General features: G+C 39.8%; 1 protein-coding gene across 2 annotated transcripts; it reads right to left on the bottom strand.

Moving 5' to 3' along the window:
• Positions 1–745: 745 nt before the first annotated feature.
• On the bottom strand, positions 746–8,046 carry pfkfb3 (6-phosphofructo-2-kinase/fructose-2,6-biphosphatase 3; the record flags this gene model as incomplete). 2 transcript variants are annotated; one of them, XM_083906851.1, is made up of 15 exons in its annotated part: positions 7,625–8,046; positions 5,384–5,512; positions 5,172–5,268; positions 5,009–5,075; positions 4,843–4,917; positions 4,693–4,749; positions 4,452–4,576; positions 4,144–4,351; positions 3,876–4,022; positions 3,686–3,790; positions 3,352–3,481; positions 3,121–3,248; positions 2,776–2,964; positions 2,554–2,576; positions 2,025–2,079 (listed from the first exon to the last, which is right to left on the bottom strand). In XM_083906851.1, exons 1-15 carry the CDS (start codon positions 7,704–7,706, stop codon positions 2,025–2,027), a joined length of 1,617 nt encoding a protein of 538 aa, XP_083762977.1. In that variant the 5' UTR covers positions 7,707–8,046. The 2 variants fall into 2 exon arrangements, with proteins under 2 accessions (XP_083762978.1, XP_083762977.1); XM_083906852.1 differs by lacking the exons at positions 2,025–2,079; positions 2,554–2,576 and adding an exon at positions 746–799.
• Positions 8,047–22,667: the final 14,621 nt, after the last annotated feature.

Genomic DNA, 22,667 nt, shown 5'->3' with positions numbered 1-22,667 from the left:
ATTATTAACAGCACGCATTGTTGTCGACGAAAAATAAGTGAGCACTGTGGACAACGACAGCAAAAGAAACTCAGAGAGAACTTTGTTAAATAATTGACACGTAATTTAGCACTGAAACTACACTGGATAAAAAATAAATAATATTAGGTGAAATGTGGTGCCTCTCCTCAAGCAATCAAGTCAAGAGAAACAGCAAGAGAAGCAGTGACAGGCTTGGAAAAACATGCACTACAGGCACTCTATGGCAAAAAAAAGAAAAAGACAAATCAGCCCCTTCATCATGAAAAAAAAAGACAGTGACGCATAAACCAAACAAATGGTTTAAAATAGAGATCTGTGCAAAATTATCTTATTTTGTAGTGTCAATTAATTCATAATCTGACATATTTTGGAAAAAACATGGACAGAAAGTTTACAGAGGAAACATAATCTGATTTCCCTCTGCTCATTAACAATACAAACATGAATACCTGGTTAGAATAAAGAAAAGAAAAGACAATTTGATCTGGGTGCAAGGGTCAGGTTTTTAACCGGTTTCCCTGAAAGCCATTTCAAGTGCTTGTTTACTTCCTTCAAACTGAATTAAGTGTACACACCCCAGATTATAAAACATTACCAGGAAGTAACATGGCGGGAAAACCATAAACAATAATAGGTGATGTCCATGACTGAGATGCTGTTTTTGTTGTGTTCATTAGTGATACTCTCGCTGGCCTCTGGAGCCTCGTGACAGACCGGTGCAATTTCATTGGCAGAGCTGCAGGACGTCATGGCGACCAGACGAGCTCCTCCTCAAGTTCTGCAAACACAGAAATAATTTTTTTTTTAAAAGACTTGCGACGCCTTCTGTACTGAGGCTAACTAAGACGTAGCGCACGTACACCAACCAGCAACTACACAACTACAGCAGTGCTCTTGTAAACTTCCTCAAATCATGTTTTTTTTCCCCATGCATCATGTAAGGTAATCTCTAAACCACAGGTTACGTGACCTCCATGACATTTTTAGAAGACTAGCAGTGGCATCATGAGTGTGTGAGCAGGTCGCAGGGACTTTCTTCTGCCTGCGTGTTTCTGTGCACAAGTTAATCCTCAGGAGATTATAAATGAAGCTGACAAGCTTCTGTACATTACACACCTTTCCACTGTGACAGCAGGAAAACTGTTGCTCGTCATCTTATTAACTGCACAGCTGAGAGCTTCGTTTTTGTATGATGTTAAACTTAAGAACTGTTGACTGTTCAGCTTTTTTTTTCTGGATTCTTTGCTCCAAGCATGAGAAATAGTTATAATTTAACAATTTTTGAGGTTTGGGAAACACTGATCAACATTTTTCAACATTTTGTAGACCAAACAAGTACTAGATTAATCAGACAAATGAATCAACTATGAAAACAATCGTTAGATGCAGCACTAAAAACAACATAGAAATGGGAAAAGTCACGTCTTAAGTCATTTCTGCATCACTGCAGACACAAGTCAAAGGTTGGAGGCCATTTTGGAAATTGTTCAACAGCTGTTAATTATCTCATGTGTCTAACAATCAATCAGACATTATTCATATCCTGTATGAATACTAAATTCAAAAATACTGTAATTAAATTTACCAATAATCTGGTAAATCAAGTAGTTTAAAGTGATTTAAAAGATTATATAATGGATTAAGTAGAAGATAAAATGGTAGCTTTTAAAATTACTTTCATATTTCATATAATATTCAGTGGTTTTGTTGTCATCAGCTCCTCTGACAGCTTCATACCAACTGATTCAATAACTTTTATTGTGATTACGTTTTTGACCATATTGCCCAGCCAACACAAAACAAGAGCAGTAGTAGTGGAAAAGAAATGCAGCTTGTTACATTGTGTTTTGGCCAAAATGAGCCTGCTGACCACAGTCTGGTTAACTTTTGAGTCACCAGCCTGGTTCTGCGTTGGCAGATTATTTATTTGTAAGAGACATAGCTACTATGAAGCTGCTATGAAGCTACTATGAAGCCGCGGCATATCCTCAGCTACAGCTTGTTTACCTTTGGAAGACTAAGAGCAAAACCAATCTCAGATAGTGGAGTGTGGTTCGTCTTTAAGCAGCACATGACGGGGGCCAAAAATAGATCAAACACAGGGACAAAAACAAGTCAAGCATGAATCAGCGGAGTAAAGTAACAAGCAGACAGTGGTGACGTCAGCACACAGGAATCACAGGAATGTAAATTGGGCGGCGACTTCCCCGTGTACAAATATGGAGCGGGGATGTGTTTCTTTTTTTTCCCCTCACAGCCAGGAAACAGTGCTGCGCTATGCAAGATGTAATTTCCCATGTAACAAGTCTGGGGAAGTGCAGACTTACTGTAAGCTGTGTTATTGAAAACATCATTTATGTTGTTTCTATGGCTTACGATTACATGTTTCCTGTTAAATTTTTCTGATGAATGGAGTTCAGTTACATACTGTAGAAATAAGGGGAAATTAAACACGATGTAAACAAAAGATACAGCAACAGGAAGGATGATAGAGATAGACAAAGTGAAGACAGACACTGAGCAGATACTTACAGGCAAACTTTGCCCAGCCAGTGCTGTGAGATGATGAGGAGGAGGAAGAGGAAGAGGCAGCAAAGAAAGATAAAAAAAAAAAAAGATGTGACACAAGCGAGTGAGAATACACAGAAAGTCAGTCGGAAAGAAGCCATGGGAGGATTCTCCTGTAGAAAATGTCAGGCTTGAAGCATGAGCTTCTCGTGACTTGAAATGAATTAAGAGTTTGTATAAACCCACCTTTCCAGTCAGGGTGAGAGGGAGGTGTGAGGGGCTGCAGAGGGCCAGAGAGGAAACAGACGGTGGCATCTCCTGGATAGGAGGTTCGTCCAGGTCATCGATGCGAGGTTTCTTGATGATTGACTCGGGGCTGGTCAGAGGAGTCACGCTGTTCCTCCTGATCAAAGTGCCAGGACCTCTTTTGACCTCCTGCAGGATGGCACAATGGTTAAACATTCAGTTTTTTGTTTTTTTTTCAATTTACAGCAAAACCCTGGTGTAATGGCCTGTCATGAACTGGATCTGTCAACCACAAACTTTCTATGGGAAGTGAAAGTAAACCAGAAAGCCCGGTCATCACGTTACCTCGGGTCTGTCTCTGTGGGTGTTCACTGCGTCCACATTCAAAGAGATGGACTCCACTTTGCAGCCATAAGCAACAGGGGTGAGCTTCAGCACGGTGTGGAGTGGACACTTCAGGTACGCCATCTCATCTGGTGCAATGAAAAGGCAGGAAAACGTACTTGTGAATATAAATAGTCATGAAGATCATTTTTGATTTAAACCATGGGATTTACTGGGATTTGTGGTAAGCACCTGCGCTCTTGTCCAGGAAGTAGGCGAGCAGGCAGCGCATGACGGCCTGGTGGCAAATAACCAGAACATTAGCCTGCCTCTCAAGCTCCATAATGACGGGCTCCACTCGCTGGACCAGGTCCTGGTAGGACTGCAGTCAGGAAAGAGGTTTTTGTTTGTTAATGTTTGTTAATTTGAAAATAGCTCTGGATGCTGATTAATGCTTATAACCAGAATCTGGATATGAGTTCCTTGTGGAGATTAAAAAAAAGTAATGTGACAATGATTGTTAACGAAATGCTTTGTGTTTTGGGAATGCAGAAGGTAAGTGTAGGTGTTTGGTTTGTACGTGTACCTCTCCAGCAGGATAGCGATAGTAGTATTTATCTTCATCTCTCAAAGCAAACTCTTCTGGGAACTTCTCCTTCATTTCATCGTACGTCATCTCCTCACAGATCCCCTAAAAGGAAGACAATATTTTGTTTTGTGAACAATGATTGTTGCTGCATGACAAGGTTTCAATAGTGTGTTTGTGTGACACTCACAGCATCGATCTCATTGAGCGCCTTCCACTGTTCATACGGAACTCCCAGGTGCTCGGCGGTCTGGATGCTGCGACACAGCTGACTGGTCCAGACCTTCAGATCCTGCTGCTGTTGCTCCTCCACAAACCGAGCCAGCGCAACAGAAAACTGCAGCAGGGAGGAGAATGTATTAAACCCTTAAATACTCTTACAGATTACAATGTTTCTGACCTTGTTAACCACACATTTTTGTAAATCTCTTTCACGGCCCCTGTCCTGTTGTTCATACCTGTTTTCCCCGCGGTGAGAGGCCGGAGTCACCACCGAGACGTCCCTCCAGGTTGTCGGTGCTCTCGCCGTGCCGGCACAGATAAATGGTCCGAGGCTGGATGTGGATGTTCATCAGGTAGTAGACGATCTTACTCTGGATGTGATCCTGGATTCGGTTCACAAGGAACCGTCGACCTACGTCAATCACCTTGATGAAGGAGAGATCCCTGAAGGAAAAGACATGCAACAGGACACGCTCAGTGATTCACGTAAAAGGTTGCATGTGACAGCGGGGATGTACTGTCAGAGCTAACGTGGAGGATTTACTTGTCGTGCCGATCAGGGTCCAGAGGCTGGTAGCTGGTTTTGTAGCATTCAATTCTCCTCTGGAAATCCAGCATGGCTTCTGTCTTGTTGCAGTCCCGGTAGTCCGGACACGACACCTTCACTTCCTGCACACAAAGATGAGGATTGACAGGCAGCATGAGACCAGAGTGTTGTGAGCAGTTTAAAGTTGTTTAACATAGAGTGCAACGGTGTTTCATAGTCATGTCATGTGGTGACTCACCATAATGTTTGACGCAATGACGCTGGGATCATCGCACACAGACTCGATGAAAAAGATCTGGGCACAAAAAGGGAAAGCAGTTTGAATTCACCGTCTTAGCTCTGATGCCGTATAGAACTCGACTCTTTGTGTCACCGCGGCGACGCTTACCTTGAAGCCATTCTCACTGCCAAACGTGAGGATCATGTCTCGCCTTTCTCTTGTTGTGTTTGTAGCATCAAAGACCTAAAGTGCATCAGACAGGCATTTGTAAGACAAAGGGTTTGTCATTATCACTGCGGATGTTAGAAAACATGATGAGTGAAGGAAAACTCACCGCTACATGACCTCCCTCGTCCTTCAAATAGGACTTGACATCCCTCAGGGCTGCTAAGGCACATTGCCTGAAAAAAACAAAAAGGTGTTGGGATCTTAATCTCTCAATTATTTTAAAAAATGACATTACAGATATAAGTGATATAAGTGAGTGTGGGACTTACTGCCTGATTTTCACGGCACATTCATTATCAGGCTTAAAGAAGTCAAAGGAACTGTAGTTCCTGACTGCCTCCCTGCGATACTCTCCCACGTTGAATACTGCAAAAGGAAGACAAACATGAAACCTGATCTCCTGGAGAACGAAAAACGAGCTGCCGTTTTCAGGAAGAACATTTTGATAAGCTATGAGCAAAATGTGTGTGTTTGTATGTACCTTTGGTGGGTAAGCCAATCCAGTTGAGGTAGCGAGTGAGCTTCTTGGAGATGTACGTCTTACCCCGAGCTGGCAGGCCAACCATCACAATGACGGTCTGGGGGTTGGCAAAATGGGGGGCACCCGTTGCTGTGGAGAGGGAAAATATATTGTTTCTAAGCAAATTTGTATGTTAAAGAGCAAATGGAGATTTACCATCCTACAATTTGTAACTCTACTACTAACTGGCCACACAGAGAAGTAACCCTCCTGAACCACTAACCTGGCACAAACTGGCAGACTTTCCTTTCACTACACTGCACGTCTGACCCACTTCTCTGCATTGTTGTATTCAGCTCACCAGATAAACTGTAGTAGCCCTGAGGCCCATGGAGGTTTTCCCATCACACACTACGTCACTGCATGAGGCTGCTACAGTGGGCAGGGAAATGCCGGCTGTTGAATATGCATGAATCATGGCACGTGTTGTAGGTCACTGGGTTTGTGGCTGGAGCAGTAAATACAAACTGTACCGAGGTTGTTTTTTTTTTACACTTCACAGCCGTCAGTGTTCGTTTACTGGACCTAATGTTGCCTTTTCCCTCACAATTGCTACTCGTTTCCATAACACAAAAACAGATCAAACTGTAAGTCGATGCTCATACATTTCCCCAACATCTTTGCTCTCCTATCATCCACCTTTCTTTCACATATGTGCCGTTAAAATTCATACCTCGTAGCATTCATATTTTCCTACTACAAAAAAGAATAATACATATAATTATGGGAGCAGAGTACCTGGAGCCAACCAATGCTTTATTTATAAATTTAAATACATTAAAATTCTGGGATATAGTCAACCTTCAAACCTTAGTGATTATAAACAAAGCACATCATAATCTCCTCCCAAGATGTTTTCAGAGGCTGTTCGAAATTCATGAGAGTAAATATGAACTAAGGAACACAGGCATGTTTAAAAAGACATGGGGAACAACCAAAAGTAAAGAAAACTGTTTCTGTGAAAGGTGTCAAACTGTGGAATTGCTGTGATAAGGATTTAAGAATGTGTAGCTCAATCTACGTTTTCAAAAAAATGTTTACATATAAAATGATAAACAGTTATAAAGATATTTAGTAATTATGTTGGTAGCCTATATTAACATTAAAATAGGACCACAATAGACCCCATATTAGTATATAATATAGTATTATTATTGTTATATAATATAATGCAATACATTTATCTTTGTTTCCTTTTTATATATTTATTTTCTTATTTGTGTATTATCATCCACCGGATGCCATATTGTTTGAATAAAATTCAGGATACAGCAAAGGATATGCTATAATAAGCCCTTGGCTTCAGCCTACTCCTTTTTCTGACATTTTTATTTACCATTATTTGTGTATTATGTAAATGTCTCAATGTATATTAGTGCGAAATAAGAAAAACATTCATTCATTCATTCATTCATTCATTCATATTCTCATCAGGAAAATAAGAATGAAGGGTACATCTGCAAATATTTAATTTAATTTACATTCAACAAACTCAAACTACTGAATCAGAAATGAATGCTACAAAAAGCCTGAGTGATGTTAAAGCATCATGGAACTTGTGCTTTTTCTTCCTCATTGATCAGTATTCCATCAATAATAGATGAGCAGCAGCTCAGAATAAAATGACCAATGTGAGTGGTGAAAAAAAATATTTCGATCATTGAACTGAAACCACCTTTTTATATAATATATAACAGATTTTGTACTATGATTCAGTACAAAATCTGTTATTTTAGTGTTGAATATGTCATATCTCTCTCTCCCCTGTCACGAGTCGCCCCATGCCCACGCGCTGCCGGCTGACCAATAAGAAACGGGCGCCGGTACAATAGCATCTCGCGCAGGTTGCGGGGAATCGTGGTTACCATGGTGAGCCGGGTGTCGTCACGCTCCCTCGGAGGAGAGTCGGAACGTGTCGTACATGCTAATGAACACCACCAGTGAGTCCAAAAAAAAAAGACCGGTGTAGAACATGTGCGGCGAACACTGCGATACAGGAAATATATAAATGATAAAAGCAACATCTCCTGTTTAACCGTTATTACGAGCGACGTGTTGAAATGCTAGCTTAAAACAGTTGCACCGGTCATGTTAGCCATAGGAACGACCCACATTCTTTGTCTTTGTCAAAAATAACGACGTGTTAAAAGTGAGTCTGCAGAGAAATAATTAAAGGAAAATGAATGAAATAATGGTGCGTACCTCTCCGGGGCGCCGCCGGCCTGTCATCCTTGGTGGGAATCCAGATCTTTTGGATCCTGTTCTGTGTCAGCTCTCTGGGCATTCCTCGGGGACTCGAGAGCTGCGCAGAACACGCTTTTATTAAAATGAAGTGAATAAAGGTTTTTAAAAAAAAAAAAAAAAGAAAAGAGACGTTTGACGAGGAGTCTGTTCTGTCGCAGGTGGAAGTATGAGAGTCTCGTTCGTTCAAGGGCAAATAGTCTGTCCGTTCAGGGGCGTCCGTAGAGCACGTTGAGCTGATAATCTACCGGGTCTGAAGCACACACATCCGCTATTTAACCACAGCACACCGCCCGGCCTGGAACCCACGTGACTGCAGTGACAGAACACACGCTCAGTACTCACAGTCACGCTGAAGCGGAGACAGCGCCGCTCTGTGGCAAGCTCAGTTAATCATTTACAGTTGTACAGTTTCATTTTGTGATTATTATTATTACAGGAATTAGGCATCACGTGAGTTTTAGGGGATCTTTGTCTTTTACGAGTTGGAAAGTTCCAACTCATAAAAATGTCCCCGCTTTTATTTTATTATTATTATTATTATTATCATTATCATAATTATTATCATTATCATTATTATTATTATTATTGTTATATTAAGTATTCATACATCAAAAAGTTTGGCTCGTTTAGGGCACATTTCCAAATGTTTGGATTTTAATTTTTTTATTTATTGGAAAGTGAAACTTTTCTCAGCATTTTTTTTTCTTCTCTCATCGGAAAACAACGGACATATCTTTGATCTAAAACAGGGGAGTCAAACATCAGCATAACGGTTACACTCAAAGGGCCAGATGCAACTGTCATACAGAATAAATGTAACTAAATGTAACCGAATATAATGTAAAATAAAGGTAACTACTCTGTAACATATTGCTAAATAACTTTCTGTATTTATTACTTATTCAATTTCACTCGTCGCATGATGCATATACAATAATATACTGCGATCTAGTGGCCGGTGCCGTCACTCGCGGGCCACATAAAATGAAGTGGCGGGCCACATCTGGCCCCCGGACCTTGAGTTTGACACATGTGATCTAGAAGAAGGCGTCATTGATTGCACAATGAATGCACATGGCGCGAGGACATCCACCATTCCCAATTGCATGTTTTTTAAAATAGAGAAATGTGCACGTTCTGAAAGTGAAAAGTGAAAGAAATATGTCTGAGCTCGTTTTACACCCATTTGTGCTCTTTTTTTCCCTCTTATAAAACATACAAGATGAACGGACTGTTTATGTTATTGCCATGTTTACTATGAAATAAATACCTGCTAAATAAACAGTAATAAAAAGTAATCTTGCAGAAATGTGGTGTTTAAACATAGAGAGAGAGAGAGAGTGCTGTGTGGTGTAGTTTCAGCTTCATTAGCAGTAGTGGCATGTTCTTGTTGCAACATCAAAGGAGGATCAGCTGTGGTTTCTTCAGACAGAGTTGGAACGTGCAGATCCTCACATCCCCTCTCTCTCTCTGGGCTGTCCCATTGAGTCACAGTGGGTAAAATTATACACAACAATGCTGTGATGTGGTTGATGAAAGGCCAAACATGTCCTTAGTTACCAAAGACTCCCTTGTCACTAATGCTTTCAATTGTACCTAATTTTCAAATAAAGTCGCAGTACGCAACTTATAATTATGTGCAAAGGTCGCGTTACATTCCAACCTTAGTCAAATGAGTATAAATTGTGCTGGTTAAGACAATCAGCTGCAGACGATGTACACAAACACCAAAATAGAGGCAGATTAAACAGCAACAACAATCACCAAAAGTTACAAAGTACTGCTTTAAAGGACTCATATTATACCCTATTTATCCAAGTTAACCTAGTTCCCTAGTGTCCTAATGAACATGTCTGTGACATGCTTTGGTCAAAATACCATACAGACGAAGCACCACAGCAGTTCAATCACCCTGCCAAAACAGCCCTGTTCAGAACACTCTGTTTAGTAGTATCTTTTTAGGTCAACCTTAAAAAAAAAAAAGTAAAACAAAACTTTAGGGACAGGAAATGACATCAGCCACATAGGCTACTGGGAGCTAACAGCAGTTAGCATTTGGAAAAGTGATCATTTGCAGGCTCTAGCAGGCACATTGCTGTCATATATAACATGTATCCAATGGACAGATAAATCCTCTGAGGCGGGAAGTTTGTGTAGGACTCTGTGCTGCACTGTGGAGCCAAGAATAGAACTTTTTCGCAGACTTCCGGTTTTCGGAAATACAAAATACATTTAAATCTAAGTTCAGCATTTTATTTTGGAGATTATTATTATTTGGAGATTATAATGGAGATCATTTGTTTTATTATTTTTTATAATGTCTTTTAAAAGTCTGCCTTTAATTACCTCCTTTTTTTGGCACGATGTGAAAAACGATGACTTTTCTTGTCTCTAATATTACATTTGTAAGGATTACATGTATCGATGCAGTCTTGACAACCACTTACCAATTACCAATTACCAATTACCACGGTTGTTCTTTCAACCTTCTTCTTTTTTTTTTACAGTGGACTGAGATTCCTGTGTTGCCTCAGTCTGGATTTACACTGTGAAAACACACTGAACTCTCTCTAAGTTCACCTCTCTCTGTTTACCTAATGGAGTTAATTAATCAGAGTGACAAACCCAACAGGACAAGGAGCTGCTGTGAGACAAAGGAGAGCAGCTGTGTCACGCGTCCTTTTGTTCTTGCAATCTCCTCCATGAGTGCAACTGAACTGAGGAGAAACTTGAATTTGGACAAGGTCAGGTTGTGACCCTTTCTCTCATTATAATAACACATTGGTTTTTGAAAAAGTAAACTGGGTTTGTGTGCCTTATTTGTTCTGATAGTGAGACAGTGAGAAGATAAAGTTTGGGAACATGGATGCAGTTTCTAGGTCTTTGGAGGATAAGGTTATCTCCCTTGCACTTCGCAGTCAGGCTGTTATATCTCGCCTTGCCAGGTGTAAGGGAATAAAAACAATATCTGTGAGAGAACAGTGGATTAAGTCGTAACACTGTGTGAAATGCACTGTTATTTACTTATTTTTGGACGCAGATGGGCGTCTGGTTTACAAGTGAGGGATAGAATACACAGAGGAGGTAGTGAAACAGAAGTCACAGACAGACATTTGCATACACAATATAAGTCCGTGTAGAAGTTAGCAGGCATTTCCTCTTCATTACTTCACTCACTTTTTATGTTTATGGAACTCAGTGATGATACTCATTAAATGGAATGAGTGTGTGGATTCACACACATCGTCTTTTCACCTCGCTCCGTCAGAATACATGTTCTATACAGTGAAATGATTCAGACCAGACACTGTCTGCATTCTTGGACGACATACTATACTATGATGTTTTTGACAAATTTTGACCTTTTTAGGAACACATACTATACTATGGTTTTTTTGACCATTTTTGGACAACATACTATACTATGACGTTTTTGACCAATTTTGACCATTTTAGGATGACATACTATAATGACGTTTTTGACCATTTTTGGACGACATACTATACTATGACGTTATTGACCATTTTTTACCATTTTTGGATGACACTATACTATGACGTTTTTGACCATTTTTGGACGACATACTATACTATGAGGTTTTTGAACAATTTTTACAATTTTTGGACAACATACTATACTATGATGTTTTTGACCAATTTTGACCATTTTAGGATGACACTATAATGACGTTTTTGACCATTTTTGGACAACATACTATACTATGACGTTTTTGACCATTTTTGGACGACATACTATACTATGACGTTATTGACCATTTTTTACCATTTTTGGATGACACTATACTATGACGTTTTTGACCATTTTTGGACGACATACTATACTATGAAGATTTTGTCCAATTTTGACCTTTTTAGGACGACATACTATACTATGATGTTTTTGACCATTTTTGGAACGGCATACTATAGTATGACGTTTTTAACCATTTTTGGATGACATACTATACTATGACGTTTTTTACCATGTTTGGACGACATACTATACTATGACGTTTTTGACCAATTTTGGACAACATAATGTACTATGACGTTTTTGACCATTTTTGGACGACATACTATACTATGATGTTTTTTACCAATTTTGACCATTTTTGGACGACATACTATACTATGACGTTTTTGACCATTTTTGGACGACATACTATACTATGACGTTTTTGACCAATTTTGACCATTTTAGGACGACATACTATAATGACGTTTTTGACCATTTTTTAACAACATATTATACTATGACGTTTTTCACCATTTTTGGACAACATACTATACTATGACGTTATTTACCATTTTTGACCATTTTTGGACAACATACTATACTATGAGGTTTTTTAACAATTTTGACCATTTTAGGATGACATACTATACTATGACGTTTTTGACCATTTTTGGACGACATACTATAGTATGACGCTTTTGACCATTTTTGGATGCCATACTATACTATGACGTTTTTGGCCATTTTTGGACGACATACTATACTATGATGTTTTTTACAATTTTTGGACGACATACTATACTATGACGTTCTTGACCATTTTTGGACGACATACTATACTATGACGTTTTCCACCAATTTTAACCTTTTTAGGACGACATACTATAATGTTTTTGACCATTTTTGGACGACATACTATATTATGACGTTTTTGACCATTTTTGGACGACATAATATACTATGACGTTTTTGACCAATTTTGACATTTTTAGGACGACATACTATACTATGGTGTTTTTGACCATTTTTGGACATCATACTATACTATGATGCTTTTGACCATTTTTGGATGACATACTATACTATGACGTTTTTTACCATGTTTGGACGACATACTATACTATGACGTTTTTGACCAATTTTGGACAACATAATGTACTATGACGTTTTTGACCATTTTTGGACGACATACTATACTATGATGTTTTTTACCAATGTTGACCATTTTTGGACGACATACTATACTATGATGTTTTTGACCATTTTTGGACGACATACTATACTATGACGTTTTTGACCATTTTTGGACGACATACTATACTATGACGTTTTTGACCAATTTTGACCATTTTAGGACAACATACTATACTATGAGGTTTTTTAACAATTTTGACCATTTTAGGATGACATACTATACTATGACGTTTTTGACCATTTTTGGACGACATACTATAGTATGACGCTTTTGACCATTTTTGGATGCCATACTATACTATGACGTTTTTGGCCATTTTTGGACGACATACTATACTATGATGTTTTTTACAATTTTTGGACGACATACTATACTATGACGTTCTTGACCATTTTTGACGACATACTATACTATGACGTTTTCCACCAATTTTAACCTTTTTAGGACGACATACTATAATGTTTTTGACCATTTTTGGACGACATACTATATTATGACGTTTTTGACCATTTTTGGACGACATAATATACTATGACGTTTTTGACCAATTTTGACATTTTTAGGACGACATACTATACTATGGTGTTTTTGACCATTTTTGGACAACATACTATACTATGACGTTTTTGACCAATTTTGACAATTTAAAGGGGAAATAAGTAGTTTATAGTGCCATCTAGAGGAGAGGCTGAAATTTACAACAAAGACCTGCTGCTCTGCTCACCCCCTCCCTTCCCTGAGCGCTACGGTATCCGCAGCTGGTCAAATGTCGTCCTCGTTGTCTTTCTCCGTGTCAGCAGATGAGGTTCGTGAGGTGAGGGAGAGGGCGAGCTACCGCGGCCGTAGCAGACGAAGCGGAGAGAGAGGAGGCGGGACTTCCGCTACAAGTAAAGAGACGCTTGTTTTGTTCTCTCGCGTTTGTCCTTAAAGGCTCCGGTAGAAACATGGTGTCTCGCTGCTAACATTGGCTATGCAACCGCGGTCCGCGGTCATGTTATTTTACATGACTTTTTGAAACACTACGAAAATGAAACAAAAACTATTATACAGCGACTAGACAATGCAGGAGCACATAATATGTATAAAAAAGTGGATTTTGGGTTATATAAACCCATAAATACTACATATTGTACCTTTAAGGAAGACATACTATAGGAAAGTCTGTGCACTTAGGCAGTGACTTAACTTTTTATTCAAAAAAGACCCCAAAAGTATCTTGGAATGTCTTGAAATTGTACACAGTCATAGTCAAGCATGCCCTGAACAAGAATCCGTTGAATATATTTGCATATCTCTTGAAAAATATTTTTAATGAATTTTTGAAAATCCGGAAAGCGATCCATGCACTTGGACATTCCAAGTATGTTGGAATGTCTTGAAATTGTACTCAGTCATAGTCAACGACGCCCTGAACAAGAATCCATTGAAAATATTTCCATATCTCTTAAGGAATATTTTGAATGAATTTTTGAAAATCAGGAAAGCGATCCATGCACTTGGGCAGTGACTTAACGTTTTATTCAAAAAAGACCCCAAAATATCTTGGAATGCCTTGAAATTGTACACAGTCATAGTCAAGCATGCCCTGAACAAGAATCCGTTGAATATATTTGCATATCTCTTGAAGTATATTTTTAATGAATTTTTGAAAATCAGGAAAGCGATCCATGCACTTAGGCAGTGACTTAACTTTTTCGTCAAAAAAGACCCCAAAAGTATCTTGGAATGTCTTGAAATTGTACACAGTCATAGTCAAGCATGCCCTGAACAAGAATCCGTTGGATATATTTGCATATCTCTTGAAGAATATTTTTAATGAATTTTTGAAAATGAGGAAAGTCTGTGCACTCAGGCAGTGACTTAACGTTTTATTCAAAAAAGACCCCAAAAGTATCTTGGAATGTCTTGAAATTGTACACAGTCATAGTCAAGCATGCCCTGAACAAGAATCCGTTGAATATATTTGCATATCTCTTGAAGAATATTTTTAATGAATTTTTGAAAATCCAGAAAGCGATCCATGCACTTGGACATTCCAAGTATGTTGGAATGGTTAGGGTTAGGGTTAGGGTTAGGGTTAGAAACCCTAACCCTAACCCACATGCGCACAAGTTTGTTTTTTCATAAATCAATCCGCAGATCATACGCGTGCCGAACCGAAATAATTGATCCGAACGGATCACGGATCAATGATGATCCTTTGCACCACTAGAAAATAAAGTCGATAAACAGTCAACTTTCTCTCCTCCCTCTCTCCTCCTCTCTCCTCCCTCTCCCCTCTCTCTCCTCTCCTCCTCTCTCCTCCCTCTCTCCTCCTCTCTCTCCTCCCTCTCCCCTCCTCTCTCCACCTCTCCTCCTCCTCTCCTCTCTCCTCCCTTTCTCCTCTCTCTCTCCTCTCTCTCCTCCCTCTCTCCTCTCCTCCTCCACTCTCCTCCTCTCTCCTCCCTCTCTCCTCCTCTCCTCCTCCTCCTCTCTCCTCCCTCTCTCCTCCTCTCTCTCCTCCCTCTCTCCTCTTCTCCTCTCTCCTCCTCTCCTCTCTTCTCCTCTCTCCTCCTCTCCTCTCTCCTCCTCTGTCCTCTCTCTCCTCCTCTCCTCCTCCTCCTCCCTCTCTCCTCCTCTCTCCTCCTCTCCTCTCTCCTCCTCTGTCCTCCTCTCCTCCTCTCTCCTCCTCTGTCCTTCTCTCCTCCTCTCTCAGATGGATGATGTCAGTCTCCCGTCTTTTACCTCAGCTGGTCTCTGGTGGTTGGGGGCGTGGCCTACCTGTGTCATCAGCGGCGTGAACACACGGCGTAAGGTCGTTACACGTGTGAAGGTGTTCGCTGCTGTTCAGCCAAACTGGGCTGGTTCCTGCAGGAGGTTCCGTCTCTGCTGCTGCCGCTGCTGCTCCTGCAGGAGGAGGAGGATCTGGATCAGACCAGGATCAGGACCAGATCAGGACCAGGACCGGGACCGGGACCGGGAGGACGCTGCTGCTCTGCACCTTCATGCTTCATTATTTCTACAGGTCAGAGTCTGTAAACCACTCACTCTCCCACACCAAAGTCCATAGAGAAAACCAGTGATTTTAGCTCACAGGGACACAGGAGCTGCTGGTCCTCTGCTGCCTCGTTTGGTCACTTTGTGTCACTGAGTTAAGTCTATAGTAAATATTTTAAAAGCTGAATTCACTAAAATCAGACATTGTAACAATCAACAACTACTTCGGTAAAGTTGGAAAGATATTCACAGATTCAGACTTTCGGCTTCAATAGCTTGTAAACGAAACGTTCTATAAACACAAGCGTAGTCTCTTCTCAATCAGAATTGTGTACTTAATGAGCTACAGTAACATTTTCATCCAACAGACCTGAATTCCGGGCTGGAAGAATAACATTATTCTCTATGCGCAACGACAGCGAGACGGGTGTGAGGCGAGTGCCCAGGGACCGTCTACAAATTGCAACACAAGAGCTGCAAACAAAAATCAATACCTCTACTGTTATACAGTACAGAGACTCCAAAATCACTACACACACCAAGGGTCTCCCCATGGTCATACTACAAGAGCTGTTTTGTCAAAATGTGCCTTTTTAAAATTTGAGTGATTTTTTATTGGTATTAATCAGTAATATCTACCAATATTAATCAATAACTCCATTGTCATACATTACAGGGACTCCAAAGTCACTGCACACACCAAGGGTCTCCCCATGGTCATACTACAACAGTTGGTTTGTAAAAATGTGCCTTTTTTGAATATTGGTGATTTTTTATTGGTATGAATCAGTAATATCTACCAATATTAATCAATAACTCCACTGTTATACAGTACAGGGACTCCAAAATCACTACACACACCAAGGGTCTCTTCCTGGTCATACTCCAAGAGCTGTTTTGTCAAAATGTGCCTTTTTTGAATATTGGTGATTTTTTATTGGTATAAATCAGTAATATCTACCAATAATAATCAATAACTCCACTCTTATACAGACTCCAAAATCACTACACACATCTATGGCCTCCCTATCAACATACTACACCTGCTAATTATGGAAATGATGACTTGGCCTATTTACAATATATATTTTATTTGGGGGAAAAAATCAATAGGTTAACTCCTCTTAATCGTAGTGTTTTAAAAATCAGCACAGACAAAATATGTCCTCACCATGGTCTCACTACATCTCTTATCTTGCACAAAATTGTTTTTAAACAATTTTGCTGAATTTTTCTGTGAAATAATTTTCAATAACTTTTCCACTGTACATTGTAGAGTCACCAAACTCACCTCGGTCAAAGATGACCTTCCCATGGTCACACTACACCTCTTATTTTGGACAAAATTAATTCAAAACAATTTTGTTTAAAATTTGGCCTGTGGTCTGGGCAGCATGCATGGGTCCTGCGTAAATAATGCAGTGAAGAGATGGCAGAGGTTGTGCCCCAAACTATTACAGCCTTTTGGACTTGCATTCCCATGCATTAAAAATCATGAAATGCATTGCCAAAACCATTATTAGTCTATAAAAGTGTTTTTGTCTCTATCCAAGTTCAGTGTGGTTGTTGGTGTAATATACTGTAAGTACATATAATGTAGTTGCCACCATGGGTCATTTTGTATCTATAAGCACAGAACTATATTTGTATATGCATTTAACTTAGTACAGTCATAAACTGTTAATTACAAAGCTGGTTAAGCTGACTGTCAACCCTGTAATGATAACATGTTGCCACTCCACTGGTAATTTGTAATGGTCCTCTTTTAACAACCTGAATATTGACCACCCCATCCCTAAAAAGCCATTTACAGTTTTTTGATGTGATATGATGACTGCTCGTTCAATGTAATTTGGTTATATTAGTTCATACATAAAAATTCACCTAAATTGTTTTGAATTAATTTTGTCCAAAATAAGAGGTGTAGTGTGACCATGGGAAGGTCATCTTTGACCGAGGTGAGTTTGATGACTCTACAATGTACAGTGGCAAAGTTATTGAAAATTATTTCACAGAAAAATTCAGCAAAATTGTTTAAAAACAATTTTGTCCAAGATAAGAGGTGTAGTGCATGGTGAGTACATATTTTGTCTGTGCTGATTTTTAAAACACTACGATTAAGAGGAGTTAACCTATTGATTTTTTCCCCCAATAAAATATATATTGTAAATAGGTCAAGTCATCATTTCCATAATTAGCAGGTGTAGTATGTTGATAGGGAGGCCATAGATGTGTGTAGTGATTTTGGAGTCTGTATAACAGTGGAGTTATTGATTATTATAGGAAGATATTACTGATTTATATCAAATAAAAAATCATCAATATTCAAAAAAGGCACATTTTGACAAAACAACTGTTGTAGTATGACCATGAGGAGACCCTTGGTGTGTGTAGTGATTTTGGAGTCTCTGTACTGTATAACAGTGGAGTTATTGATTAATATTAGGATATATTAATGATTTATACAAATAAAAAATCACTTAAATTTAAAAAAGGCACATTTTGACAAAACAGCTGTTGTAGTATGACCATGGGAAGACCCTTGGCTTGTGTAGTGATTTTGGAGTCTCTGTACTGTATAACCGTGGCGTTATTGATTAATATTGGTAGATATTAACAATATATAACAATAAAAAATCACTAAAATTCTAAAAAGGCACATTTTGACAAAACAGCTGTTGTAGTATGACTATGGGAAGACCCTTGGTTTGTGTAGTGATTTTGGAGTATCTGTACTGTATAACAGTGGAGCTATTGATTAATATTGTTAGATATTACTGATTTATACCAATAAAAAATCACTAAAATTTTAAAAATGCACATTTTGACAAAAAAGCTGTTGTAGTATGACCATGAGGAGACCCTTGGTGTGTGTAGTTATTTTGGAGTCTCTGCAATGTATAACAGCAGAGTTATTGATTTTTGTTTGCAGCATCTTGCTCTTGTGTTGCAATTTGTAGACGGTCCCTGGGCACTCGCCTCACACTCGTCTCGCTGTCGCTGCGCATAGAGAATAATGTTATTCTTCCAGCCCGGAATTCAGGTCCGAACTGATTTACGCGCACCGCCCCTGCGCTGTACTGTTCTCCCTCTCCTGCGCCGTGCGCTTCTCCGTATCCGTCTGGATCATTTCTCTACACGCAATATTACCCCTACAACTCTGCAATTAAGGGAATAAAAGATGCATCAGATGAGCCGATGTCTTTAGTCAACTGTTCAAAGAGAGAGAATGTTCTCTGGTGTGAAGTGAAAGTCGCGGGGAGTTCATAAGTTTCACTTAAGTTTTCACATTTAGGAGGAATTATCGGCAGATGGGTGTGTGTGTGTGTGTGTGTGTGTGTGTGTGTGTGTGTGTGTGTGTGTGTGTGTGTGTGTGTGTGTGTGTGTGTGTGTGTGTGTGTGTGTGTGTGTGTGTGTGTGTGTGTGTGTGTGTGTGTGTGTGTGTGTGTGTGTGTGTGTGTGTGTGTGTGTGTGTGTGTGTGTGTGTGCGTGCGTGTGTGTGTGGTTTATGGAGAACGGTCCAGTGAGCTGCAGTTTTCTGGACAAAAGTGTTGGTTGATGCCAGACTTTGAGATGACAGAAAGACAACAGTAACTCAATAACCCTTGTCATAAGTACACGAATAGTTATTTGCACTAGTTTGCGCTGCGACGCCACGAGAAGTAGAGAGTGAAGAACCGAGGCAGCTCTCACAGCTCACAGGTACGTGGAGACACGACTTTTACTCGCCATTCGTTCATTCATTCATCACAGAAGCCTGTTTCTAATTACAATCAGTATTCAAATGGTGTATTGGTGTAAGACTCGTGTAAAAGCAGATGAAATGAGTTCTCTGAGGAGAAGAGCGCTTTTGGCAGACAAAACTGACTGTGGTGTCACATATTAGCATGCTAGCTAGCTAGCTAGCTAGCTAGCGAAGCTAACTTTACGAAGTGTTTCGTTGCGCACGTAACACGAAGTTGACTCCAAGTTGTAATTCAAGCTCGTCTCAATATTTCCCCCAACATTCAACTTAAGAAGACGTCAGAAACCCACAGAAAACGGAGACTCTCGCGTTGTTGTTGTTGTTTTTTGATAACTGCATTTGACGCATTGAGCTATTTAATTTTGGTTGCTATGGTGATTAACGGTCGTTTGCGCACATCAAAGGCAAAACAAAGTCACGTATTATGGACGGGAGACTATATAAGCAGCAGGTGAGCTCATTTGGACTTCAGTCCTCACTTCTGAGCTGTAACATCGAAGAGACGAGAGAAGGGAGACCTTCACCATGGACTTGCTTGCTGAATTAGAGCAGTTTGAGAAGGCTCTGGACCAAGGAGAAGACCCTCTGCAGCTGATGATGGAGGCAATGCTGAGTGATAACACTGATCCTGCACCTGTCTCTGCTGTGGACTGTGATTCCAACTCCCCTGACTTTCTCCAGGATATTGTTCCTGAGGACCTGAGTGGAGAGACACAGGGACCTGTTCCTGCTGCTGTGGAGTTTGGTGCCAACATTGCAGACTCTTTCCTGACAATGCTGGGAGATACTGACAACTTGCTGTCCGTCAGTGAGGAGGATTTGGACGCCATTACACCAGACTCTCTCCTGGAAAATCTGGATGCTCTGCTAACAGAGACAACTGGCCACATTGTTGCCATTGATGACTTTTGTGACCACAGCAGAACAGAATCTTTACGGGAGATTGTGGAGTTTTTGCTGGGAGAGACGGCAGAGCCAACACCTGTAGCTCAAGATCCACAATTTGATCCCCACTCTTTCCCTCCTCCTCCAACTCTTTGCACTGTCCATGCAGAGCCAGTGTTTGACCCTCAGCTGTACAAGGATGTGCCTCTTGTAGCGTATCCTCCGTTTGCACAAGAGAACTTGGTTCCCATTGGAATGTTCAACGGCGAGGTGGTTTATGCTCTGCCACCGCAGGCCTTTTCCCCAGCTTTCTTTCCCACTGCACCTCCTCTGAACACATCCACATCTCGGAAAAGAAGAATGTCCAATCGGAACGACGACAGTGGGCAGTCGTACATTAAGAAGCCGCCTAATGCATTCATGGTCTACAGACAGGAGCAGAGGTGCAAGGTCATCACGGAGCTAAACACCAGAGACTGTGCTGTCGTGAACAGGGAACTTGGGAGGAGGTGGACGGCTCTGCCTGAGCAAGAAAAAGATCAATATTATGAGGAGGCAGACAGGCAGAGGCGCTGCCATGCACAGCTTTATCCTGAGTGGTCACATTCAGACAACTACGGGAAAAGACAGAAGAGGATCAGGAGGAAGAGTGCCACACCGAGGGCTCCTTCCTAATCTCACTGCATAACCTTCTATGCATAATATCGTTAACCTGCTGTATTTATGTATCTATATCTGCCATTTATTTTCTATATGAAATCATTTATATTTGTATATTTAACAGAACTTTTTACATGTTTTGTCATAATGATACTGTTGATGCTACATAGATGTTTTTTAAGGCCATCTGATTTCTCCATTTACTTGAGAGAATGAGATAATTGCCCATGACTGTCTGCTACCATGTTATTAACTGTTGGACTGTGTTGCTTGTTGCCTGTTGTTGTAAATGTGTGTGTGTGTGTGTTTGGAAGTACTGCAAGTAAAACATGTTTCCATAATCCATAATATATCTGTTGATGTTTATTTTTCCCCATTAGAAAATGTAGTCCAGTCATTTTCATGATTCCTATTGTCAGACTCAGATGAGCTTGTGTGTCAATCTTCATGGATGTATCCAGGATCGTGATGCTGCTGCTCTGTGCCTTACTATGGCTGCAATGATTATTTAATAGATTGATTATTAATAGACTACTAAATGAATCAACTGAATGAATTATGAATTATAAATGAATTTTCAATGGTTTTCATAATTGATTAATCAAAATTGGTTTGTGATTGTGATTTTTCAGCATCTTAAAGCTTAAATATTTTCTGCTTTCTTTGGTCAGTGTAACAAAGAAATCAGTAAAACTGAATGATTTTGGTTTGTGGACAAAACAAGACATTTTAGAACATCATCATTTCCAGGTTTGGTAAACACTGATCAATATTTTTCAAGCTTTTGTTTGACATTTTGCAGACTAAACAAGTACTCGCTTTACAAGAACATAATTGGCAGATAATCTGTAGTTGTAGCCTTATGCCTTACACAGCAACCAGGTGAGCTGCTTTAAGGCCTTTGGAAATAAACGGCAACACATTAACTGCACGAAATTCACAGATAATTTAAAGGCGAATTTTGATACAGCCTCTCTTTTCACATCAAGGGCAACACAGTTAATTAAATCAATTATAATAATCAGAAAAAGTACTCACCTCATCAGAAACGAAAGGAAGTGATTTTGAGCTGGTGTTCAGTGATGTTAAAATGCATCTGTTGTGCAAAGGCCTTTATACTCTGTGAAGAGAAATTATGAGAAGCTGTTTGGCAGGAAGGTGGCACCAGAGTTCTGCTCACTCTGAAGGATTTGTGTAGAAACTGATTCTGTGATTCGGTTTTGTAAATATTTATTTTTGTCTCTATTGTTTTCAGGAGAGTTTTCGGCCTTCAGTATCTACTCTGGCAGACTCAGATGATTGATTCTGTGACATCAACGATGATTCCAGTGTTGAACATCAGCTCTCAGCTTCTCACTCCTAGTCTCTCCACCTATCTGGTCCAGCGTGGGATTGACAGCAGCTCTCTGTCCTCAACTTCATCCTCAGAAGGTGAAATACCAGCTCAAGATGAACATGTGGTGAGTTTCAGTGTTTTCATTTCAGAATATGTTGGCATACAGAATTGAGTCCGTCTCTTGGGACCTAATTTAAACACAAACAGACACATGTTCATCATTTTTTCTAGATCCATCTATAGTATCTATGTTTAATGCATGAACATTGTGTATGAAATAGTAGAGATCACACACAGCAGTGGACCAGCTGTCCAAGCACTTTTACTGTATTTCTGTATACAGTGTTATTTATTTGATCCATTATTCTTTAACATTGTTTGCTATGGATGACACCTACAGCTAGAAGAGGTGAATGTATTCATTATTTAATATGGTAAAAGCTAAACCTTTTCAAAATTGAAAAAACT

Source organism: Microchirus variegatus (assembly GCF_963457635.1).
Source record: "Microchirus variegatus genome assembly, chromosome: 20".
NCBI lineage: Eukaryota > Metazoa > Chordata > Actinopteri > Pleuronectiformes > Soleidae > Microchirus > Microchirus variegatus.
Note: the sequence above shows the minus strand (reverse complement) of the source record. Positions and strands in the feature narration are given on the sequence as shown.